The sequence below is a fragment of the Phoxinus phoxinus genome (assembly GCF_949152265.1).
Source record: "Phoxinus phoxinus genome assembly, chromosome: 9".
Classification (NCBI taxonomy): domain Eukaryota; kingdom Metazoa; phylum Chordata; class Actinopteri; order Cypriniformes; family Leuciscidae; genus Phoxinus; species Phoxinus phoxinus.
This window is the reverse complement of record NC_136884.1, coordinates 867,501-885,000: the sequence shown is the minus strand read 5'-3', so window position 1 is coordinate 885,000 and position 17,500 is coordinate 867,501. Positions and strand designations below refer to the sequence as shown.

At 46.8% G+C, this 17,500-nt stretch overlaps 4 protein-coding genes across 8 annotated transcripts in view; 2 read left to right on the top strand and 2 right to left on the bottom strand.

Moving 5' to 3' along the window:
• The window catches only part of gen1 (GEN1 Holliday junction 5' flap endonuclease), a 13,970-nt gene extending 6,587 nt beyond the window's left edge, over positions 1 to 7,383 (bottom strand). Inside the window, exons 1-5 of one of the 2 annotated variants that reach the window (XM_079623910.1) lie at positions 7,119 to 7,383; positions 6,502 to 6,665; positions 3,247 to 3,433; positions 1,440 to 1,616; positions 484 to 594 (exon numbers count right to left, since the gene is read on the bottom strand). In XM_079623910.1, coding sequence (XP_079480036.1) covers positions 484 to 594; positions 1,440 to 1,616; positions 3,247 to 3,433; positions 6,502 to 6,662 — 636 coding nt within the window. In that variant the 5' untranslated portion in view covers positions 6,663 to 6,665; positions 7,119 to 7,383. The remainder of the gene's footprint in view (positions 1 to 483; positions 595 to 1,439; positions 1,617 to 3,246; positions 3,434 to 6,501; positions 6,666 to 7,118) is intronic. The other variant, XM_079623911.1, reaches the window with a different exon arrangement.
• Positions 1 to 17,500, top strand: part of mrps10 (mitochondrial ribosomal protein S10) — a 103,135-nt gene that overhangs the window by 26,621 nt on the left and 59,014 nt on the right. The gene's annotated exons all lie outside the window — the stretch shown is intronic.
• ost4 (oligosaccharyltransferase complex subunit 4 (non-catalytic)) lies at positions 8,493 to 8,788 on the top strand. The gene is made up of 2 exons (XM_079623939.1): positions 8,493 to 8,619; positions 8,697 to 8,788. The coding sequence occupies exon 1, from the start codon at positions 8,497 to 8,499 to the stop codon at positions 8,608 to 8,610; it is 114 nt and encodes a 37-aa protein (XP_079480065.1). The 5' UTR covers positions 8,493 to 8,496; the 3' UTR covers positions 8,611 to 8,619; positions 8,697 to 8,788.
• agbl5 (AGBL carboxypeptidase 5) overlaps positions 8,848 to 17,500 on the bottom strand; it is a 30,470-nt gene continuing 21,817 nt past the window's right edge. For all 4 annotated transcript variants that reach the window (XM_079623906.1, XM_079623907.1, XM_079623905.1 and 1 more), the window contains exons 14-16: positions 10,868 to 11,007; positions 9,454 to 9,541; positions 8,848 to 9,191 (exon numbers count right to left, since the gene is read on the bottom strand). In XM_079623906.1, coding sequence (XP_079480032.1) covers positions 9,176 to 9,191; positions 9,454 to 9,541; positions 10,868 to 11,007 — 244 coding nt within the window. In that variant the 3' untranslated portion in view covers positions 8,848 to 9,175. The remainder of the gene's footprint in view (positions 9,192 to 9,453; positions 9,542 to 10,867; positions 11,008 to 17,500) is intronic.

The following is a 17,500-nucleotide window of genomic DNA, read 5'->3' as shown; positions in this document are numbered from 1 at the left end:
ACAGAGCTTCATCCGTGCACAGGTTGTTCTGCTCGGTTCGGCCGGCTGTACCTTCGGGATGTAGTCGCACACACACACACACACACACACACACACACACACACACACACACACACACACACACACACACACACACACACACACACACACACTCAGAGCTTCAGCACTGCACAGGAGTCTTGTTCTGCTCGGTTCGGCCGGCTGTACCTTCGGGATGTAGTCGCACACACACACACACACACACACACACACACACACACACACACACACACACACACACACACACACACACACACACACACACTCAGAGCTTCAGCACTGCACAGGAGTCTTGTTCTGCTCGGTTCGGCCGGCTGTACCTTCGGGATGTAGTCGCACACACACACACACACACACACACACACACACACACACACACACACACACACACACACAGAGCTTCATCCGTGCACAGGTTGTTCTGCTCGGTTCGGCCGGCTGTACCTTCGGGATGTAGTCGCACCCCAGGAAGACGGCCAGACCCACGAGCGTCTCCCGGCACAGGCCGAGCTCGTCCCGAACGCTGGACATCCGATAGCAGTCGACCTGCGGATCCTGCGGGACAGATCAACAGCGTTATTAATATTCATACAGCGCTTTATACAACACAGAGCGCGATAACAGGACAATAATGCAACAGTGTGTGTGTCCAGACTCCAGGGTTCCTGCACAAGTCAAATTTAAGGCTTTTTAAGACCTGAAGAAATCAACATGAATACCGTACATTGGGGGTGCGCAATATTGACAAAAATATGTCTCGATATTTTCAAAGTTTTGTTGATAATAATTAGATGATATTTTACTGATTTTGTACTGGTACCAAGGCTGGTTTAGGCCTGTTGTTGACCACAGACTCACGAAGATATTCATATTTAACATATTATTGAAATAAATGTTTTTATTAAGGGCAATATTTTCCACCTTAAATTGATTTACAGGGGCATTTTCACCTAAATATGGAAATTATTTCTAAACGTATTTAGAGGTATGCATCAGCTTTTATGTCAAATTCTAACATTCAAATTAAATTTAAACACACACACACACACACACAAACACACAAACACGCGCACACGCACACACTCTCACTCACACACACACACACACACACACACAGGAGTGTTTCAGGAAACTGCTTGCATGCTAAAATGTTGCACACACACACACACACACTTTATTTCTCTCAACATGAGGACAGGAGAGCTGTCAGTAATTTTTTTTTTTGAAAAAGTAACTTTTGTTTTTAGATATTTTGTTGTAAATTGAAAAAGTAGTGTGTTACTTTACTAGTTACTTGAAAAGTAATCTGATTACGCACCTCAAGTTACTTGTAATGAGTCACACACAACACGGTTAAACACACATGAGATGAGTGTGTGTGGATTGTGTATAGACTGGACCTTCGTGCTCATGTTGAAGTTCCTGTACACGGTGCGGGCGCCGTACAGAAAGGCGTCGCCGTCGTTGGTGATGCACCCGTCCACCGCGCCGCGCGAGTCCAGGAACGCACACATGGCCTCGGCTTCCCCCGCCGCCGTCACCCACGGCACGCCCAGGCAGTCCAGCAGCTGCGCACACTGGGAGAAGGCAGGATCCGGGGGGAAATCGCCCAGTTTTAAAGCTTCTTAATGTTGTTTTGGCGTCTCAACAGGTTCACACGCATCCAAGATCAAAAAACATGAATTCTCTCATAATCTCCTTTGTTTCTTTTCTCTCAGTGTCTCTGAAACGCTTCGTCCGGAGACTCAGGGGCTGTTTACACCACACCATTTTCAACTAAAAATGTACGACTTTTAATTAGGGCTGTCAAAAGATTAATCGTGATTAATCGCATCCAAAATAAAAGTTTGTGTTTACATAATATATGTGTGTTTACTGTGTATAATAATTTATATATATATAAAAAACACACAATCATGAATATATTTAAGAGAAATTGGTTATATTTATATATAAAATATTTATATATAATATAAATAATATAAATGTTTATACAGTATATAAATGCAATTATTTCTTAAATATGTACATGAATGTGTGTGTATTTATACATAATAATTATACACAGTAAACACATATATATTATGTAAACACAAACTTTTATTTTGGATGCGATTAATCACGATTAATCTTTTGACAGGCCTACTTTTAATGCGTTTTGCCGTTAACAACGTCGTTTTTGGCGCCTGAAAACAAACTTTTGAAAACTGGTTTAAAAGTGCAAGTTTTTGAAAACGGTCTTCGTGTAAAAAACAAGAACGTGAATCTCTGAAGATGCACACATGCGTATTACGTGCTCAGTCTATAGAGTTTCATCGCCATCTACTGGCCTGGCCGCAGAATACAGCGATTTTAGTTGTTTTTTCACGGATCCGTGTGAATGGGGATCGTTTTGACAATGATGTCGTCTGTGCGCCGGATACTCAAAGGAAAAACTTCCCAGTTTTAAGCGTATCGTTGTCGTGTAAACGTACCCTCAGTCTCTCTAAGCCCCGCCTCTCTGAGAGCTGCTCTGCTCTCTGATTGGTCAGACGGCTCAGTCTGCTGTGATTGGTCGAAAAACCAAACGCTCAATCATTATCATATTTGAATGGTAAAAATTATAAACAAACATTTTAAAGGTTTCTAATTTAGTTTTGAAGGTCTTCTAGATTTACACGCATCAAAGGTTAAAAACTGTTTTCTCTCAGTCTCTGAAACACTTAGTTCGGAGATTCAGTATCTCTAAGCTCCGCCTCTTTGGGAGCTGCTGTACTGTGATTGGTCAGATTCAGTCTCTCTAAGCTCCGCCTCTTTGAGAGCTGCTCTGCTGTGATTGGTCATTATCATATCTGGATCTCAGCTCTTGATCACAGTGATACGGACAGTAAGGATGGCGTGGGTTTTACCGTCTCAATCTCAGAAAACAGCGTCTTCTCGACACGAACCAAACTCTTCCAGTCTCAGATACACTCAGTGTTTGAGGGCGGGGCTTAGAGACGCTGATCAGCCAATCAACACACCAGAGGTGGGGATTATGCAAATTAGCTACATGTGAGACTGGAATTACGGACTCGTTTCAGCAGATCAGAATCACTTCTTGCTTTTAGGAGACGATAACTTAGCAGAGCTTTTACATTCACAAACTCTACTACACACTGCAAGAAAGGTGACACCCGACGAAGTGACTTTGATCATCTGAATAAGCGCACACACACGCACACACACCTCTCTGAGAACGGCCTTGAATCGCCCTCTGCTGGTGTGTTTGGCAGCTGCTGGTTTCCTGACGCCGAACCTCATCTCGGTGCGTTTGCTCATGGTCTCGGCTTTGATTCTGGGAGCTTCTCCCTCCATCACGAACACCAGCTTCACACCCATCAGAGTGAGCGAAGACACGCGGAAGAACAGGTTCCTGTACGTCACACACACACGACACACACACACACACACGTCATCATGTGAGCGACTGAAATCAAGCCACTTAGATGCTAGGGCTGCACGATTAATCACAATTTCCATGTAATCGCATTTAAATCGAGTTGGCTTATCGAGATTAAGAAATCGCATTAATGTGCTGAGATTATTAGTTATGCGCAGCTCGTCAGTGATGATCGGCCAGATGGAGTGTGTGTGTGTGTGCGTGTGACCCTCTGGTGTTCAGATGGAGTGTGTGTGTGTGTGTGTGTGTGTGCGTGTGACCCTCTGGTGTTCAGATGGAGTGTGTGCGTGCGTGTGTCTCTGGTGTTCAGATGGGGGGTGTGTGTGTGTGTGTGTGACCCTCTGGTGTTCAGATGGAGTGTGTGCGTGCGTGTGTCTCTGGTGTTCAGATGGGGTGTGTGTGTGTGTGTGTCTCTGGTGTTCAGATGGGGTGTGTGTGTGTGTGTGACCCTCTGGTGTTCAGATGGGGTGTGTGTGTGTCCCTCTGGTGTTCAGATGGAGAGTGTGTGTGTGTGTGTGTGTCTCTGGTGTTCAGATGGGGTGTGTGTGTGTGTGTGACCCTCTGGTGTTCAGTTGGGGTGTGTGTGTGTGTGTGTGACCCTCTGGTGTTCAGATGGGGTGTGTGTGTGTGCGTGTGACCCTCTGGTGTTCAGATGGGGTGTGTGTCTCTGGTGTTCAGATGGGGTGTGTGTGTGTGTCCCTCTGGTGTTCAGATGGGGTGTGTGTGTCCCTCTGGTGTTCAGATGGGGTGTGTGTGTGTGTGTGTGTGACCCTCTGGTGTTCAGATGGGGTGTGTGTGTGTGTGTGTCCCTCTGGTGTTCAGATGGGGTGTGTGTGTGTGTGTGTGTGTCTCTGGTGTTCAGATGGGATGGGGTGTGTGTGTGTGTGTGTGTGTGTCCCTCTGGTGTTCAGATGGGGTGTGTGTGTGTGTGTGTGTGTGTGTCTCTGGTGTTCAGATGGGGTGTGTGTGTGTGTGTGTGACCCTCTGGTGTTCAGTTGGGGTGTGTGTGTGTGTGTGTGTGACCCTCTGGTGTTCAGATGGGGTGTGTGTGTGTGCGTGTGACCCTCTGGTGTTCAGATGGGGTGTGTGTGTGTGCGTGTGACCCTCTGGTGTTCAGATGGGGTGTGTGTCTGTGTGTGTCTCTGGTGTTCAGATGGGGTGTGTGTGTGTGTCCCTCTGGTGTTCAGATGGGGTGTGTGTGTGTGTGTCCCTCTGGTGTTCAGATGGGGTGTGTGTGTGTGACCCTCTGGTGTTCAGATGGGGTGTGTGTGTGTGTGTGTCCCTCTGGTGTTCAGATGGGGTGTGTGTGTGTGTGTGACCCTCTGGTGTTCAGATGGGGTGTGTGTGTGTGTGTGTGTGTCTCTGGTGTTCAGATGGGGTGTGTGTGTGTGTCCCTCTGGTGTTCCGATAGAGTGTGTGTGTGTGTCCCTCTGGTGTTCAGATGGAGTGTGTGTATGTGTGTGTATGTGCGTGTGTCCCTCTGGTGTTCAGATGGAGTGTGTGCGTGCGTGTGTGTGTGTGTGTGTGTGTCCCTCTGGTGTTCAGATGGAGTGTGCGCGTGCGTGTGTGTGTGTGTGTGACCCTCTGGTGTTCAGATGGGGTGTGTGTGTGTCCCTCTGGTGTTCAGATGGAGAGTGTGTGTGTGTGTGTGTGTCTCTGGTGTTCAGATGGGGTGTGTGTGTGTGTGTGACCCTCTGGTGTTCAGTTGGGGTGTGTGTGTGTGTGTGTGACCCTCTGGTGTTCAGATGGGGTGTGTGTGTGTGCGTGTGACCCTCTGGTGTTCAGATGGGGTGTGTGTCTCTGGTGTTCAGATGGGGTGTGTGTGTGTGTCCCTCTGGTGTTCAGATGGGGTGTGTGTGTCCCTCTGGTGTTCAGATGGGGTGTGTGTGTGTGTGTGTGTGACCCTCTGGTGTTCAGATGGGGTGTGTGTGTGTGTGTGTCCCTCTGGTGTTCAGATGGGGTGTGTGTGTGTGTGTGTGTGTCTCTGGTGTTCAGATGGGATGGGGTGTGTGTGTGTGTGTGTGTGTGTCCCTCTGGTGTTCAGATGGGGTGTGTGTGTGTGTGTGTGTGTGTGTCTCTGGTGTTCAGATGGGGTGTGTGTGTGTGTGTGTGACCCTCTGGTGTTCAGTTGGGGTGTGTGTGTGTGTGTGTGTGACCCTCTGGTGTTCAGATGGGGTGTGTGTGTGTGCGTGTGACCCTCTGGTGTTCAGATGGGGTGTGTGTGTGTGCGTGTGACCCTCTGGTGTTCAGATGGGGTGTGTGTCTGTGTGTGTCTCTGGTGTTCAGATGGGGTGTGTGTGTGTGTCCCTCTGGTGTTCAGATGGGGTGTGTGTGTGTGTGTCCCTCTGGTGTTCAGATGGGGTGTGTGTGTGTGACCCTCTGGTGTTCAGATGGGGTGTGTGTGTGTGTGTGTCCCTCTGGTGTTCAGATGGGGTGTGTGTGTGTGTGTGACCCTCTGGTGTTCAGATGGGGTGTGTGTGTGTGTGTGTGTGTCTCTGGTGTTCAGATGGGGTGTGTGTGTGTGTCCCTCTGGTGTTCCGATAGAGTGTGTGTGTGTGTCCCTCTGGTGTTCAGATGGAGTGTGTGTATGTGTGTGTATGTGCGTGTGTCCCTCTGGTGTTCAGATGGAGTGTGTGCGTGCGTGTGTGTGTGTGTGTGTGTGTCCCTCTGGTGTTCAGATGGAGTGTGCGCGTGCGTGTGTGTGTGTGTGTGTCCCTCTGGTGTTCAGATGGAGTGTGTGTGTGTGTGTGTGTGTGTGTGTGTGTCCCTCTGGTGTTCAGATGGAGTGTGTGTGTGTGTGTGTGTGTGTGTGTGTGTGTGTGTGTGTCCCTCTGGTGTTCAGATGGAGTGTGTGTGTGTGTGTGTGTGTGTCCCTCTGGTGTTCAGATGGAGTGTGTGTGTGTGTGTGTGTGTGTGTGTGTGTGTGTGTGTGTGTGTGTGTGTGTGTTCTACCGCTCTGCCGTTCGTCACTGACAAACTGCGCATAAAATAATCGATGAATCGTATCCGGTGTGTTTATTGTGCAGTTCTAATAGACTCGCCTGAGATGCGGCTTTGTGACTTTTCCCATCATGCCCTGCACGTGCTGGGCCTCACAGACCCACAGGCTGAGATCCACGGCGAGGGTTTTCCCTGACAGACTGTAGAGCGGCACACACTGCCGGACCGGGTCCAGGATCGACCAGAGCTCAGAAACACCCATGACCTTCAGAGACACACACTTCAGTAACACACCAGACCTCGATGAAAACTGCATACATATATATATATATAAATATAAATGTTGTTGAATATGTTAGTGTGTGTATGTGTGTATAAAGAACACCACAGACAAAATCTCAGAGTAAAACTGGGAGTTGTGAAAAATATGATTATACACCGGTGTTTTGACAGATGAGAAGTTTATCCATGTATCATCTTTTTACACTTTTAATCCATTTTATAACTGTTTTAATTTGCCTTGCTTTAATTTTTGTATTATTTTGATTCCTTTCTGTGTAACGTACTTTGAATATATATATATATATATATACATATATATCCTATCCAATCCAACATATTAAAGTATAAGTATCCACTATTCAGATGAACAAAACGCAAAATAATGTCAACTCTGACATCCCAGCGCTACAATTTATAAGGAGCAATTGTTACTTACATATGTTATATGTATCTTGATGTATGAAGGAGTGATGTTTATATGTTTAATCTGTTGTTTTGAAGATGTTTTTGTTGTGTAAAGCCTCCAGTTTGAATATTTGAACTCGCGCCTACTCGAGCGTCTGGAATCTCGTCAGCGCCTCTAACGGTCAGGAGGAGAAACACTCCGAACACTCGCTCAATTGTACGTTTTAAAATGTACAATTATTTTACCTTTTTTCTATTTGATAAAAAAACACAAACATTCATTCCATAATTAGATTGATAACTGCAAAAAAAAGAGATAAAGAAATCGAATTGTCCGTGATTTATTCAGGATGTGACGTCTTCAGAGACCCGTATGTACGTGACGTGTCTCAATCCCGGAATTCAGCGGCGCAGGAACTTTCGAGCTGCGGGCAGATTGATTCATCATAAACATCACACAGACAACACAATAAATGTGAGTAATACAGTAGATTAAACTATAATATGTTAAACTATAATAAGCATCAATTACACGAGCAGCATTTTTGATCTTTGATGATTCTCATGTCGCTTGATCATAATATGACGGTCATGTTGTGTGTTGCACTTCAGTAAAATAATCATGCGATGTCTTTTTTAAACGCCTTAAAATACCATTTAATTATCATTATTAATCAGTGTGTAATCTTTCAGCACCTTGGTATCTGAATTGCACTATAACGTACATGCGGGTGCAATCTTTTGTTTAAAATTATAATTTTTTTCCTTCATAGTTATACTAGTGTTTAGCAGTCAAGTTCAAGTAGTAACTCCCTTCATTTTGTTAATCGATGGTATTTGTTTCTGCTAAAGACATATTCAGCTTGTTTGTTTATAAATAATCGTATTTAGCAGAATTCCCTGTGGAAAAACTACATTACCCATGATGCTGTACAGCAAATCACACCAATCAGAGAGTCGGAAGAAATAGCCCCGCCCACTCCCATAACGCATTTGAATCTCCCTACGCTCTCAAAATACTTAGATATTTGTATGTATGTGAACATTTTAGCAATAAACGTAACAAATATGGCTTCTATAGATATAATTAACAGTAGTTTTATATTTATACACCATTCCTAATTTGATTGTCGTTCGCGATGCTTCATGGGATTGTAGTTCTTTCCCTCACTAAGTCTGGATTTTCACATATATAAGTTTGTAGTGTTATGATTCACCTCTTAGCTGATTTATTTTTATTTTTGGGGGAGAAATGAAAGGGAAAAATGACTTGTGGTAAAAGTTGGCATCTCTATTGTGCTATCATAAAAATAACATGCTTTTATAGAGGCTGTAATGAAGGTAATACCGTAGTACAGCAGTGGTGTGTGTGCGAGGCCGGTCTCAGTAAACATGTTGTGTTCAGCGTGATGGTGACTGACGTACAGCTGGCCATATTCGCCAACATGCTGGGCGTTTCTCTGTTCCTGCTGGTGGTCCTGTATCACTATGTGGCGGTGAACAACCCGAAGAAACTGGAGTGAGCCTGAGAGGTGAGCGTGCGCACACACACACACACACACACACACACCTGCTCATGTCTGATGGAGACTGACGTGTGCTCTTGCAGGGAAAGGCCTCGGCGAGCGGAGAACCGGAGGATGGTCCAGCTGTAAATCTGCGTTTTGTATGGAAATCATGGGAATAAATTGTCAAAGTGTGGATGTGTGTGTGTGTGTGTTTTCTTGATGTGAATAACGAAGTCTGCATTTCTTTCGTAAATACACATTCATGTTTATTGCTTTCTAGAGTTCACAGAGAAATGCGTTTAATTCTCAGTATTTCACACTGAGCTTCTGAACCGTGATAAGCCACACACTCCTATGCAAAATAAAATCTGCCACATCATTTTTCAATTACAAAACGAAGCCACACACACACACTTAAAAAGGGTTTCCTTAGAAACACAACACATGTGCACATTGTGTTGTTGTTTTAGTGTTTGTGTTTATGGACGGTTAAAACAGCCGCAGCACTGCTGCATGCTGGGAAAGCACCACATGTCAGTGACCGTTAAAGAGGAGGAGCTTCTGTAGAGGCGGATGATCCTCAGGTCGGCAAAGATCTGTTGAGATGAAAGGCTTTTTAAGTATTAAATGACTTAATGACCAATCACAACACACTGCTCCAGCCGGCCAATCAGAGTACAGTGTGCTTTTCAGAAGGCGGGGCTTCATAGAGACAGGAAGTAAACAGAGCGTTACTGACAGACTGGGAAGAGAGGAGCCGCAACAATGGAGAATATGAGGAGAATAATCAACATTCAAGCAGGAAAACCTGTTCTAGTCGAGCCTGAGAACTAGTGTGTGTGTGTGTGTGTGTGTTACCTGTTTGTGTGTTTATCTCTAGCGTCTCCAGAGCTCTTCAGCAGAGATTTGGTGGCCAGACGCAATGAACCGTCTTTCCCAGACACCCCTACAAACAGAGTTACACGGATACATTAAAGGAGAACTCCGGTCAATTTTAACATTGAGCTCAATTTTTAGTAAATTTGGAGAGCTGTCAATACAGAGAACAACGACAAAAATCGGTGTTGCCTACACCGTGTTATCCTATTTTTAAAATTTGCACCCTATTGACTTGAATGGGGCAAGTTTTAAACCTGCTTTTATCCTCTTAACATATTTGATGTGTCATTACAAGTGCCCAGCCATGTTGAGTGATTCCTTAAGAGTGAACACGAGTGAATCTGACTGCAGTAGATGTGAAAGATATTAATAAAAATGATGTTATATCAGCCAGCGCACATACCTGTATTTAGTTCCTGTTTTCGGTGGAAGTCCAAAGTAGTCGATTGTCGAGTTCACGCGCATAGGTTTAGTTACTATGATCACGCGCGTGAACTCGACAATCGACTACTTTGGACTTCCACCGAAAACAGGAACTAAATACAGGTCTGTGCGCTGGCTGATATAACATCATTTTTATTAATATCTTTCACATCTACTGCAGTCAGATTCACTCGTGTTCACTCTTAAGGAATCACTCAACATGGCTGGGCACTTGTAGTGACACATCAAGGATGTTAAGAGGATAAAAGCAGGTTTAAAACTTGCCCCATTCAAGTCAATAGGGTGCAAATTTTAAAAATAGGATAACACAGTGTAGGCAACACCGATTTTTGTCGTTGTTCTCTGTATTGACAGCACTCCAAATTTACTAAAAATTGAGCTCAATGTTAAAATTGACCGGAGTTCTCCTTTAATATTCAAATCACAAGCAACAAATAATCAGCAGGGAATGCATGTTGGACGGAAGAACACGAGGTTTAATCCTGTGAAGCCCGACACACGCATGGGTCAAAGGAGGATAAGTCATGAGGATATTAAGTAATTAAAAATATTACTAACAAAATCATTATATGTTATTCTTAAGTTTCCTAGATAAATATCAGTAAAGACACGAGCTGAAGGTGGACGTTTGTAAAATTACTGTACAGGTGAAACTGGAAAAAAGGTTTTCATAAACTATGAGCCATAATCATCAAAATTATAACAAATACATGTTTGAAATATATCACTTTGCATGTAATGAGTCTATATAATATATTAGTTTCACCTTTTAAGTTGAATTACTGAAATAAATGCACCATATTCTCATTTCTCCAGTCTCACCTGTACATTAAAAGACTTTTACGTGCTAAGGTGTCGATCGGACGACAGGAGGAGTTTGTGTTTCTTCATGCTGAGCATTATGGGCTTATTAAATATGACGCTGCACAGGGTTAGTTAAAGCTCTGACCCGCCAGCTGCGTCTTGATGTCGGGTTTGATCATCTTCCACACACTCATGCTGTGCGTCTCGAGGCCCGTGAGCGGGGCGACCGCGGACCGAACGTCCCTCCGCACCGGGATACGGCTCGGCCGAGGCTGCAGCTCACACCTGCCACCAGAACACACACTTCAGCTCACACCTGCAACCAGAACACACACTTCAGCTCACACCTGCAACCAGAACACACACTTCAGCTCACACCTGCAACCAGAACACACACTTCAGCTCACACCTGCAACCAGAACACACACTTCAGCTCACACCTGCAACCAGAACACACACTTCAGCTCACACCTGCAACCAGAACACACACTTCAGCTCACACCTGCAACCAGAACACACACTTCAGCTCACATCTGCAACCAGAACACACACTTCAGCTCACATCTGCAACCAGAACACACACTTCAGCTCACACCTGCAACCAGAACACACACTTCAGCTCACACCTGCAACCAGAACACACACTTCAGCTCACACCTGCAACCAGAACACACACTTCAGCTCACATCTGCAACCAGAACACACACTTCAGCTCACACCTGCAACCAGAACACACACTTCAGCTCACACCTGCAACCAGAACACACACTTCAGCTCACATCTGCAACCAGAACACACACTTCAGCTCACACCTGCAACCAGAACACACACTTCAGCTCACACCTGCAACCAGAACACACACTTCAGCTCACACCTGCAACCAGAACACACACTTCAGCTCACACCTGCAACCAGAACACACACTTCAGCTCACATCTGCAACCAGAACACACACTTCAGCTCACACCTGCAACCAGAACACACACTTCAGCTCACATCTGCCACCAGAACACACACTTCAGCTCACATCTGCAACCAGAACACACACTTCAGCTCACACCTGCAACCAGAACACACACTTCAGCTCACACCTGCAACCAGAACACACACTTCAGCTCACATCTGCAACCAGAACACACACTTCAGCTCACACCTGCAACCAGAACACACACTTCAGCTCACACCTGCAACCAGAACACACACTTCAGCTCACACCTGCAACCAGAACACACACTTCAGCTCACACCTGCAACCAGAACACACACTTCAGCTCACATCTGCAACCAGAACACACACTTCAGCTCACACCTGCAACCAGAACACACACTTCAGCTCACATCTGCAACCAGAACACACACTTCAGCTCACACCTGCAACCAGAACACACACTTCAGCTCACACCTGCAACCAGAACACACACTTCAGCTCACACCTGCAACCAGAACACACACTTCAGCTCACACCTGCAACCAGAACACACACTTCAGTCACATCTGCAACCAGAACACACACTTCAGCTCACACCTGCAACCAGAACACACACTTCAGCTCACACCTGCAACCAGAACACACACTTCAGTTCACATCTGCCACCAGAACACACACTTCAGCTCACATCTGCAACCAGAACACACACTTCAGCTCACACCTGCAACCAGAACACACACTTCAGCTCACACCTGCAACCAGAACACACACTTCAGCTCACATCTGCAACCAGAACACACACTTCAGCTCACACCTGCAACCAGAACACACACTTCAGCTCACATCTGCCACCAGAACACACACTTCAGCTCACATCTGCCACCAGAACACACACTTCAGCTCACATCTGCAACCAGAACACACACTTCAGCTCACACCTGCAACCAGAACACACACTTCAGCTCACACCTGCAACCAGAACACACACTTCAGCTCACATCTGCCACCAGAACACACACTTCAGCTCACACCTGCAACCAGAACACACACTTCAGCTCACACCTGCAACCAGAACACACACTTCAGCTCACACCTGCAACCAGAACACACACTTCAGCTCACATCTGCAACCAGAACACACACTTCAGCTCACACCTGCAACCAGAACACACACTTCAGCTCACACCTGCAACCAGAACACACACTTCAGCTCACATCTGCAACCAGAACACACACTTCAGCTCACATCTGCCACCAGAACACACACTTCAGCTCACATCTGCAACCAGAACACACACTTCAGCTCACACCTGCAACCAGAACACACACTTCAGCTCACATCTGCAACCAGAACACACACTTCAGCTCACATCTGCCACCAGAACACACACTTCAGCTCACATCTGCAACCAGAACACACACTTCAGCTCACATCTGCCACCAGAACACACACTTCAGCTCACATCTGCCACCAGAACACACACTTCAGCTCACACCTGCAACCAGAACACACACTTCAGCTCACACCTGCAACCAGAACACACACTTCAGCTCACACCTGCAACCAGAACACACACTTCAGCTCACACCTGCAACCAGAACACACACTTCAGCTCACATCTGCAACCAGAACACACACTTCAGCTCACATCTGCAACCAGAACACACACTTCAGCTCACACCTGCAACCAGAACACACACTTCAGCTCACATCTGCAACCAGAACACACACTTCAGCTCACACCTGCCACCAGAACACACACTTCAGCTCACATCTGCAACCAGAACACACACTTCAGCTCACATCTGCAACCAGAACACACACTTCAGCTCACATCTGCAACCAGAACACACACTTCAGCTCACACCTGCAACCAGAACACACACTTCAGCTCACATCTGCAACCAGAACACACACTTCAGCTCACATCTGCCACCAGAACACACACTTCAGCTCACATCTGCAACCAGAACACACACTTCAGCTCACATCTGCCACCAGAACACACACTTCAGCTCACATCTGCCACCAGAACACACACTTCAGCTCACACCTGCAACCAGAACACACACTTCAGCTCACACCTGCAACCAGAACACACACTTCAGCTCACACCTGCAACCAGAACACACACTTCAGCTCACACCTGCAACCAGAACACACACTTCAGCTCACATCTGCAACCAGAACACACACTTCAGCTCACATCTGCAACCAGAACACACACTTCAGCTCACATCTGCAACCAGAACACACACTTCAGCTCACACCTGCAACCAGAACACACACTTCAGCTCACATCTGCAACCAGAACACACACTTCAGCTCACATCTGCAACCAGAACACACACTTCAGCTCACATCTGCAACCAGAACACACACTTCAGCTCACACCTGCAACCAGAACACACACTTCAGCTCACACCTGCAACCAGAACACACACTTCAGCTCACACCTGCAACCAGAACACACACTTCAGCTCACATCTGCAACCAGAACACACACTTCAGCTCACATCTGCAACCAGAACACACACTTCAGCTCACATCTGCAACCAGAACACACACTTCAGCTCACATCTGCAACCAGAACACACACTTCAGCTCACATCTGCAACCAGAACACACACTTCAGCTCACATCTGCCACCAGAACACACACTTCAGCTCACACCTGCAACCAGAACACACACTTCAGCTCACACCTGCAACCAGAACACACACTTCAGCTCACACCTGCAACCAGAACACACACTTCAGCTCACACCTGCAACCAGAACACACACTTCAGCTCACACCTGCAACCAGAACACACACTTCAGCTCACACCTGCAACCAGAACACACACTTCAGCTCACACCTGCAACCAGAACACACACTTCAGCTCACATCTGCAACCAGAACACACACTTCAGCTCACATCTGCAACCAGAACACACACTTCAGCTCACACCTGCAACCAGAACACACACTTCAGCTCACACCTGCAACCAGAACACACACTTCAGCTCACACCTGCAACCAGAACACACACTTCAGCTCACATCTGCAACCAGAACACACACTTCAGCTCACACCTGCAACCAGAACACACACTTCAGCTCACACCTGCAACCAGAACACACACTTCAGCTCACATCTGCAACCAGAACACACACTTCAGCTCACACCTGCAACCAGAACACACACTTCAGCTCACACCTGCAACCAGAACACACACTTCAGCTCACACCTGCAACCAGAACACACACTTCAGCTCACACCTGCAACCAGAACACACACTTCAGCTCACATCTGCAACCAGAACACACACTTCAGCTCACACCTGCAACCAGAACACACACTTCAGCTCACATCTGCCACCAGAACACACACTTCAGCTCACATCTGCAACCAGAACACACACTTCAGCTCACACCTGCAACCAGAACACACACTTCAGCTCACACCTGCAACCAGAACACACACTTCAGCTCACATCTGCAACCAGAACACACACTTCAGCTCACACCTGCAACCAGAACACACACTTCAGCTCACACCTGCAACCAGAACACACACTTCAGCTCACACCTGCAACCAGAACACACACTTCAGCTCACACCTGCAACCAGAACACACACTTCAGCTCACATCTGCAACCAGAACACACACTTCAGCTCACACCTGCAACCAGAACACACACTTCAGCTCACATCTGCAACCAGAACACACACTTCAGCTCACACCTGCAACCAGAACACACACTTCAGCTCACACCTGCAACCAGAACACACACTTCAGCTCACACCTGCAACCAGAACACACACTTCAGCTCACACCTGCAACCAGAACACACACTTCAGTCACATCTGCAACCAGAACACACACTTCAGCTCACACCTGCAACCAGAACACACACTTCAGCTCACACCTGCAACCAGAACACACACTTCAGTTCACATCTGCCACCAGAACACACACTTCAGCTCACATCTGCAACCAGAACACACACTTCAGCTCACACCTGCAACCAGAACACACACTTCAGCTCACACCTGCAACCAGAACACACACTTCAGCTCACATCTGCAACCAGAACACACACTTCAGCTCACACCTGCAACCAGAACACACACTTCAGCTCACATCTGCCACCAGAACACACACTTCAGCTCACATCTGCCACCAGAACACACACTTCAGCTCACATCTGCAACCAGAACACACACTTCAGCTCACACCTGCAACCAGAACACACACTTCAGCTCACACCTGCAACCAGAACACACACTTCAGCTCACATCTGCCACCAGAACACACACTTCAGCTCACACCTGCAACCAGAACACACACTTCAGCTCACACCTGCAACCAGAACACACACTTCAGCTCACACCTGCAACCAGAACACACACTTCAGCTCACATCTGCAACCAGAACACACACTTCAGCTCACACCTGCAACCAGAACACACACTTCAGCTCACACCTGCAACCAGAACACACACTTCAGCTCACATCTGCAACCAGAACACACACTTCAGCTCACATCTGCCACCAGAACACACACTTCAGCTCACATCTGCAACCAGAACACACACTTCAGCTCACACCTGCAACCAGAACACACACTTCAGCTCACATCTGCAACCAGAACACACACTTCAGCTCACATCTGCCACCAGAACACACACTTCAGCTCACATCTGCAACCAGAACACACACTTCAGCTCACATCTGCCACCAGAACACACACTTCAGCTCACATCTGCCACCAGAACACACACTTCAGCTCACACCTGCAACCAGAACACACACTTCAGCTCACACCTGCAACCAGAACACACACTTCAGCTCACACCTGCAACCAGAACACACACTTCAGCTCACACCTGCAACCAGAACACACACTTCAGCTCACATCTGCAACCAGAACACACACTTCAGCTCACATCTGCAACCAGAACACACACTTCAGCTCACACCTGCAACCAGAACACACACTTCAGCTCACATCTGCAACCAGAACACACACTTCAGCTCACACCTGCCACCAGAACACACACTTCAGCTCACATCTGCAACCAGAACACACACTTCAGCTCACATCTGCAACCAGAACACACACTTCAGCTCACATCTGCAACCAGAACACACACTTCAGCTCACACCTGCAACCAGAACACACACTTCAGCTCACATCTGCAACCAGAACACACACTTCAGCTCACATCTGCCACCAGAACACACACTTCAGCTCACATCTGCAACCAGAACACACACTTCAGCTCACATCTGCCACCAGAACACACACTTCAGCTCACATCTGCCACCAGAACACACACTTCAGCTCACACCTGCAACCAGAACACACACTTCAGCTCACACCTGCAACCAGAACACACACTTCAGCTCACACCTGCAACCAGAACACACACTTCAGCTCACACCTGCAACCAGAACACACACTTCAGCTCACATCTGCAACCAGAACACACACTTCAGCTCACATCTGCAACCAGAACACACACTTCAGCTCACATCTGCAACCAGAACACACACTTCAGCTCACACCTGCAACCAGAACACACACTTCAGCTCACATCTGCCACCAGAACACACACTTCAGCTCACATCTGCAACCAGAACACACACTTCAGCTCACATCTGCAACCAGAACACACACTTCAGCTCACACCTGCAACCAGAACACACACTTCAGCTCACACCTGCAACCAGAACACACACTTCAGCTCACACCTGCAACCAGAACACACACTTCAGCTCACATCTGCAACCAGAACACACACTTCAGCTCACATCTGCAACCAGAACACACACTTCAGCTCACATCTGCAACCAGAACACA

Coding starts and splice junctions, on each gene's coding strand:
- ost4 (XM_079623939.1), top strand. CDS start 8,497: ATGGTGACTGACGTACAGCTGGCCATATTCGCCAACATGCTGGGCGTT.